A 7,046-nucleotide genomic window follows, 5' to 3' on the forward strand; every position below is an offset into this window, starting at 1 on the left:
TCCCCGTCTTTCTTTTGGTTCCCCCCCCCTTTCTTTTTTCCCCCTTTTTCTTTTTCCCCCTTTTTCTTTTTTCCCTTTTTCTTTTTTCCGCCCTTTTTCTTCCCCCCTTTTTCTTTTTTTCTTTTTCTTTCCCCCCCCTTTTTCTTTTGTTATTCTTTTTCTTTTGACTTTTTCCCCTTTTTCAGAACCACAGAATCGTATAGGTTGGAAAAGACCTTTGAGATCATCGAGTCCAACCGTTTCTTTTTCCCCTCTTTCTTTTTTCTCCCCTTTTTCTTTTTCCCTCCCTTTTTCTTGTTTTCCCTTTTTCTTTTATTTTCCCGTTTTCTTTTTTCCCCCTTTTTCTTCCCCCCCTTTTTCTTTTTTTCTTTTTCTTTTGTTTTTTTTTTCCTTTTCTTCCCCCTTTCTTTTCTCCCCCTTTTTCTTTTGTTTTTTCCCTTTTCCTTTTTTCCCCCTTTCTTTTTCCGCCTTTTCCTTTTGTTTTTTCCCTTTTTCTTTTTTTCCTCTTTCTTTACTTCCCCTTTTCCTCCCCCCTCCTTTCTCCCCCCCCCTTTTCTTTTTTTCTTCCCCTTTTCCTTTTTCCCCCCCCCTTTTTTGTGCTGGTTCTGGTTAAACGTTATTTGCACTTTTGTTGGAAAAGTGGCCCCTAGTGTGCAATTATGTCAAATTTCTTTGAGTTTTACAATTTAATGGAGAACAGTAACTCTTTTATTGATCCTAGACGGGGCCGGCTCCTCTCCCCCCGCTCTGCCCCTCCGCCGCCCGCTCTCCCCTCCCTCCCCCGCCCCCCCGTTACCCCCGTGAAATGTCACTCAATGTTCCTTGCGCTCCCACCAGTTTCCAAAACAAACCGCGCAGGCTGCAGCCGTCTGCCGACTCCCGTGGATGCGAGAGGATCTCGCCGTGCCCGCTGCCCCCCGACGGGAGCCGTGCGGCCGCCGGGCGAGGCTCGCTGGGTCCCGGCCGGGATGGAGCCGCCGCCGCCGGCAGCCCCGCCGCCTGCCTGAGCCCCGCTGCCGCCCGGGGGGACCCCCGGCCCGGGGGGGATGGCGCTCAGCTCCCGGGCTCACGCCTTCTCGGTGGAAGCCCTGGTGGGACGCTCGGCCAAGAGGAAGGTGCCGGACGGTCGCGACGAGGAGGCCGGGGCCGGCTGCAGGCCGGGCCGCAGAGCCCCGCAGGCCGGTTGGTAGCGGCGGGGGCGCCGGGAGCGGAGCCCCGGGCCCGGGGCGGCGGCGGCGGCGGCGGGGCGAGGGCCGCCCCCCCCCCCCCCGCCCTCGGCAGCCTCCCGAGCCGTCCCTCCCGCTTCTCTTCCCCGCAGAAAAGCGGCCCAAGGCCGGCGCCGAGAGCCGGGAGGCGGGGGCCGGGGTGCAGGTGGAGCTGCAGGGCGCCGAGCTCTGGAGGAGGTTCCATGAGATCGGCACCGAGATGATCATCACCAAGGCCGGCAGGTACCGGCTGCCCCCGCCCCGCTGCCCCCCGCTCCCTTCCTCCGGTGCCCCCTCGCCTGGTTTTGCGTTCCCTCTTTTTCGTTGTGGTTTTGTCCTCTTTTTTTTTTTTTTTTTTTTTTTTGTGGCTGCGTGGGTTTTTTTTTTCTTTGTTTGCCTTCTTTCGCTATTTTTGTTGAGCTTGAAAACCCTTTTTTCCCCGATGCCCCCTTAGTGTTTTCAACCCGTTTTCGCCGTTCAAGCGGCAGCCCTTGCTCAGGACCTTCCCCTCTGCCCGCAGGAGGATGTTCCCCTCGGTCAGGGTGAAGGTGAAGGGGCTGGAGCCGCTGACGCAGTACTACATCGCCATCGACGTCGTCCCGGTGGACTCCAAACGGTACAGGTACGGGGGGGACCGGCGGGGCGGCCACCCACGCCCACGCGGGACCCCTCTTGCCAGGCTGAGCGTGTGCAGCCTGCGCCCTGCTCAGCCCCATCCGCATCTATGGGAGAGGATGCACCTCTGTGAAAGAGGGGCTGCACAGGCGTGCGGCGGGGGCACCTATAGGGTCCATAGGTGTGCGTGGGCCCGGGCGGGCAGGCCGGGGAAGGGCTCTCCGCCGCCTGACCGCGGCCCGGCCCGGGCCAGGTACGTCTATCACAGCTCGCAGTGGATGGTGGCGGGGAACACGGACCACTCCTGCATCGCCCCGCGGCTCTACATCCACCCCGACTCCCCCTGCTCGGGGGAGACCTGGATGAGGCAAATCATCAGCTTCGACCGGGTGAAGCTCACCAACAACGAGATGGACGACAAGGGGCACGTAGGTGTGGGGCAGCCCCGCCGGGGGGCCGGGGGGGGGGGCAGAGCATCACCCCGGGGGCAGCGCCGGCGAGGCGGCGGGCCGCTCCCTTCTGCCCCGGGGCCGAGGGCTGGGTCCCACCCGTGTCTTGCAGCGGGTTTTCTTCCTGCCCTTCTCCCCCTCGGGGAGCTCAGCCCGCCTCTCCCCCCGCACAGATCATCCTGCAGTCCATGCACAAGTACAAGCCCCGCGTCCACGTTATCGCCCAGGACTCTCGCTTCGACCTAGCGCAGATCCAGTCGCTGCCGGCCGAGGGGGTGCAGACCTTCTCCTTCCAGGAGACCGAGTTCACCACCGTCACGGCCTACCAAAACCAGCAGGTACCGGGGACCGGCGGGGGGATGGAGAGCCCCGACGGTACCGGGGACCGGCGGGGGGATGGAGAGCCCCGGCGGTACCGGGGGGCGGGGGGGATGGAGAGCGCCGGCGGTACCGGGGACCGGCGGGATGGAGAGCCCCGGCGGTACCGGAGGCCGACCGGGGGGATGGAGAGCCGCGGCGGGACCGGGGACCGGCGGGGGGATGGAGAGCTGCGGCGGGACCGGGGGCCGGGGGGATGGAGAGCCCCGACGGCCGCGGCGGCCGCTCCCGGCCCGCTCCGCTCCCCAACGGCCCCTCTCGCTCCCACCCCCCAGATCACGAAGCTGAAGATCGACAGGAATCCCTTCGCCAAAGGATTTCGGGATCCCGGGAGGAACAGGTAAGGGCCGGGGCCGCCCCGCCGCCCGCCCCGCAGCCCCCGCCGGCCCCGCCGCGGTGCTCAGCCCGGTCTCGCCCCGCAGGGGGGTCCTGGACGGGCTCCTGGAGACCTACCCGTGGCGGCCCCCCCTCGCCCTGGACTTCAAGGCTTTCGGCGCAGACAGCCAGGGTAAGGCCCCTTTGCTGCTTTTTCCCCACCGCCTCTCCCCGCGGCCTCGGGGCTGCGCCCTGCGAGGTCTCCGCGGGGGCGCGTCGGGGGTCTTAAACCATGAAGGTCATGAGATGGGGCCGGAAAACGAACCGGCGGCCAACGGAACGTTTCTGGGAACCAATTCCACGTGGTTTCGGCCAAAACTCCTGTTAAAGTCGGCGTGGGGGGCAGAGCGCTCGGCCCGGGAAGAGGAGGGCGCCGGTGCGGTCTGCCTTCATCACCTGGCAGAAATCGGATTTAGAAGCACAGAAAAAACCATCTGAGTATGCAGGAGGCTAATTTAGAGTCGGGTTGTTACGGCTTTGATCCTCTTACACTAATTGCTTCCAACCCGTTTGAGAGTATTAGCTAGAAACTGATAATAACGACCGCCGGTGCCTGCTGTGCCTGCCTCTTCTGTGCCAACAAACGCATTATTCAACAGAAAATAAAATTACCTCTTACTTAGGTTGTAGCAGTCCCACGGTCCGTTAACTCCACAGAAATCCAGGGAAGAGGGAAAAGTTTTTCAGGGAAAATGCTTTCCTTCCGCCCGACGGGCGCACGTCGGTCTCGTACAGCCCTTTTCCAGAAAAACGGCTTTTGGAAACAGTATTTTAAAACTGATTATTCGTAGCACCGCAGGAAAAAACTAACCGAGCATTGGCACACTGGAGCACCCCAGGTTGGGTTTCAAGTCGCCAGTTTAACTCTCATTTATGTTAGGAACCCTTCAAAGTATTGGGGCGCACCAAATCATTCCTGCCTCTGCAGGGAAATACTGCAAAAATCAGCAAAAATTCGTGCTGTCCAGGCGTAGAAATGCGGAGACATAAAAAAATCAGACGCAGGAGAAATTAAGAGGTTTACTGGGTTGTAAAGAGAACTAGATTTTTATTTTTTTTTTAATTTAGAAAACACCTTATGCCAAAAGCCCCTTTTGAACCCGTTTTGCAGGCTGCGATGCGGTACCGAGGAGAGGATGGGCTGTGATGGGGAATGAGAGAACAGCAATTGCACTGGTTATTGTACAGATGCTAAAATATTAGGGCTTCCTGGGATCTTTTTACTGGTCTTAATGTAATTGGTAATTTTCTTCAGGGTTAATTTCCTGGACTGATGTAAATATAACAAAATCTCCATTTCCACTAATAATAGTACTGTATTTCTGAAGAAAAGCTGCAAAATAGAAATACTGAAGCCCTAAAACCAGAAGGTAAATTAAAAGAAAGCGTGAACAATGTGCTGAAGAAAGAATTGGCCATAAATTCGGGATTTTTAAGCCTAATAGAAATGGCAGAAAGAATCTGCTCTTTGAGCTGCTCTGTCCTCCCCGCTGCGATCCCCGTTCCCAAAGCAGTACTGGAAGTCGTGTGCTGTTATTGCTCGGGATACCTTGAAGCAAATACTAACCCTCGTTTGCTCTGCTCCAGCCAGCTGCGTAGGGATTCATGCGCTGCCTCGCACTCACAAATATCGGCTGAATCGCACCATTTTACATGCCCAAAAGTCCCTGAGTCCTGGGAGGACGTCAGGACGTGGACATCGGGAGAGGACCGGATCCCTGCCCCGCATCCGCTCTGCTGATGTCAGTACTGAAACAGCCGCTTTGTTTCAGCGGCTGTGAGACGTTCAAGCCGTAAAACATTCCCGGATTATTGCGAATAGGTGCCGCCTGCGCGTTACCCAACCTGTAAGATACTCTGTTTGCTGGCAGTTTGCAAAATTAATTTGCACCACGTCCAAAATCTTGGTGGTTTTTTTAAGGTTTGAAATACTAGCAGGTATGGCTTGGTTATGCTGTTGATTCTGTGTTGCTGATTGCATGTAAAGCCTGACCAGATCACATCCAGACAGTATATCACTTGGAATTAAGTGTAAATAGAGAAAAACACAGAGCAAAAATGGATTCACGTTCCCTTCCTTCCTTTTCCAGTGACTTTGGTAAGAAATGAAAATAAAGGGGGGGGGGACACACCTCTAGAAGAATGTGCTAATGAATGCGCAGCAGAGACAGACGGCTCTTAAATGGCGTTAGATGAAACCAGCATCTGTTTCGCACCAGGGATGGCCGCTCCAGAGCACCATTCCCACGCCGGAGCAGCCGTCGCCTCTCCGTCTTTGCTCTTGACGTTGCTCCAGAGGAGCGGCGAGCTGGTGCTGAACACTGATGTTATACACCAGCGGCCTCGCCAGCGCTTGCACGTGTGAAACAAGCCGGTGTCGCTTTTCTACCAAATTATGAAAGTGTTCATTGATTCATTTCAGAAAGGAGCATGTTAAAATGACACGTGCTTTTAAAGTTTCTCGAGACACCTATAGTATTCAGGTATATGTTTCAAATTGCATGGGAAGCCAAGTAAAATTAGCCAATTCCTGTGAGCAGGAAGGTACAAAAAAAAATTCTCCATCAGGCTGAATATATTTTTCTGTTCTTATGTACAAGGGGAAAAAGCTGCCTGTAATTTGCACGAAAAATAGGGAACCGAAAATAGCAATGGTGTATGTATAACAGGAGAAGGTTATCGGTCGTATAGTGAGGCACAGACCCAGCAGGTACCCGTATGTGTGGAGCTGAACTTCATAGTTGTTCTGGTCAAATGAATGGGATTAGACGTGCGTGAATATTTTTCTTAGACAAGTGCCAAGTAACAACAACAAATAATTTATGGACAGATCTTCCCGTTTTCCAGGAGCTGATTTTTGGAGCGGGTTTGTGCTTGGATGGACACCGGCGGCAGGGAGACGCGGAGTGGGAGCAGGAGTTCTCCAAGGGTTCCTTGGCTGTGAACATCAGCTAGCCTAGCCTGGACGATTTCTGTTTTTGTTTTCAGGTGGAAGCTCCAGTTCTTCGCCGGTCACCTCCAGCGGCGGGACGCCCTCTCCTCTCAACCCCCTGCTTTCTCCATCATGCTCACCTCCGACGTTTCACTTGTCAGCCAGCAACATCGGCGTGTCGTGCCCCGAGACCTACCTACACAACCTCAACGTGCCCCTCTACTACAAGATTTGTCCTACGAGCTTCTTAAGACAACAATCTCTCATCTTTCCAAGCCACGAAAAACTGGGAGGCACCAACCCGCATCTTTTACCCCACTTCATGGTGGATATGCCAAAACTATCTTCCCTCGGCATAACCAATCTGAAAAATGCTAAAGCTGAAGACTTAAACGGGCAATGTCTACAAGTACCCAATTCTGCTAGTCAAATGCTGTACGGATTACATGCATCTGGAAACATTTTCCCATCAAGTCCCATTGCTCGGGAAGCACTTAATTGTTCTTTACATCCTCCATATGGCTTGTATGGTTATAACTTCTCTGTGCCATCCAGACTGATGAATGCAGCAAGCCATTGCAAAGTGAGCGACAGCATTCCAGCTTCTTTGCGAGATGGCAGATGTAATCACTCTAACTGGCACCCGACAATTAACCATTGCCTTTAGTGGAATTATATAATATTTCTAAGCAATGATATGTAAAGCAAGCCTTTCCTTCCTTCATACCCAAGGGCTTGCTAGTTATTGACTCTGAAATACTGCATGGTACTGGAGCGGTATGTCTAGGCATTTAACTTTTTTTGTGGGCAAACGTGTCATGTTGTTGGGAGGGTGGAGGATCTGGGAGCGTGGAGGGTCTGAGATGATCCACAGCAAGGTGATACCTTTTGGCAATATTTATGTCATGGTTGTAGGTTAAGAGCAAACTGTACGGTCACCTTTTTACTATTTGCACTCTGAAGTGGGAACGTAGACGTATACTTTTCTACAAATATGTTTTCCTGAAACTCGCTGTCTAGCTTGCCTTTAGTTAGCTCAAAGCCCTAGTGAGCTTCTGCTCACCCTACTCGAGTTTTTCCACTAATTTCAAA

At 54.2% G+C, this 7,046-nt stretch overlaps 1 protein-coding gene across 1 annotated transcript; it reads left to right on the forward strand.

Annotated features, from left to right (window-relative positions):
• Nucleotides 1-1,046: 1,046 nt before the first annotated feature.
• TBX22 (T-box transcription factor 22) lies at nucleotides 1,047-6,621 on the forward strand. The gene is made up of 8 exons (XM_072877245.1): nucleotides 1,047-1,182; nucleotides 1,319-1,448; nucleotides 1,726-1,827; nucleotides 2,074-2,248; nucleotides 2,443-2,607; nucleotides 2,923-2,987; nucleotides 3,070-3,155; nucleotides 6,011-6,621. The coding sequence occupies exons 1-8, from the start codon at nucleotides 1,047-1,049 to the stop codon at nucleotides 6,619-6,621; spliced, it is 1,470 nt and encodes a 489-aa protein (XP_072733346.1).
• Nucleotides 6,622-7,046: the final 425 nt, after the last annotated feature.

Source organism: Ciconia boyciana, chromosome 12, assembly GCF_034638445.1.
Source record: "Ciconia boyciana chromosome 12, ASM3463844v1, whole genome shotgun sequence".
In the NCBI taxonomy this organism is placed as follows: Eukaryota; Metazoa; Chordata; class Aves; order Ciconiiformes; family Ciconiidae; genus Ciconia; species Ciconia boyciana.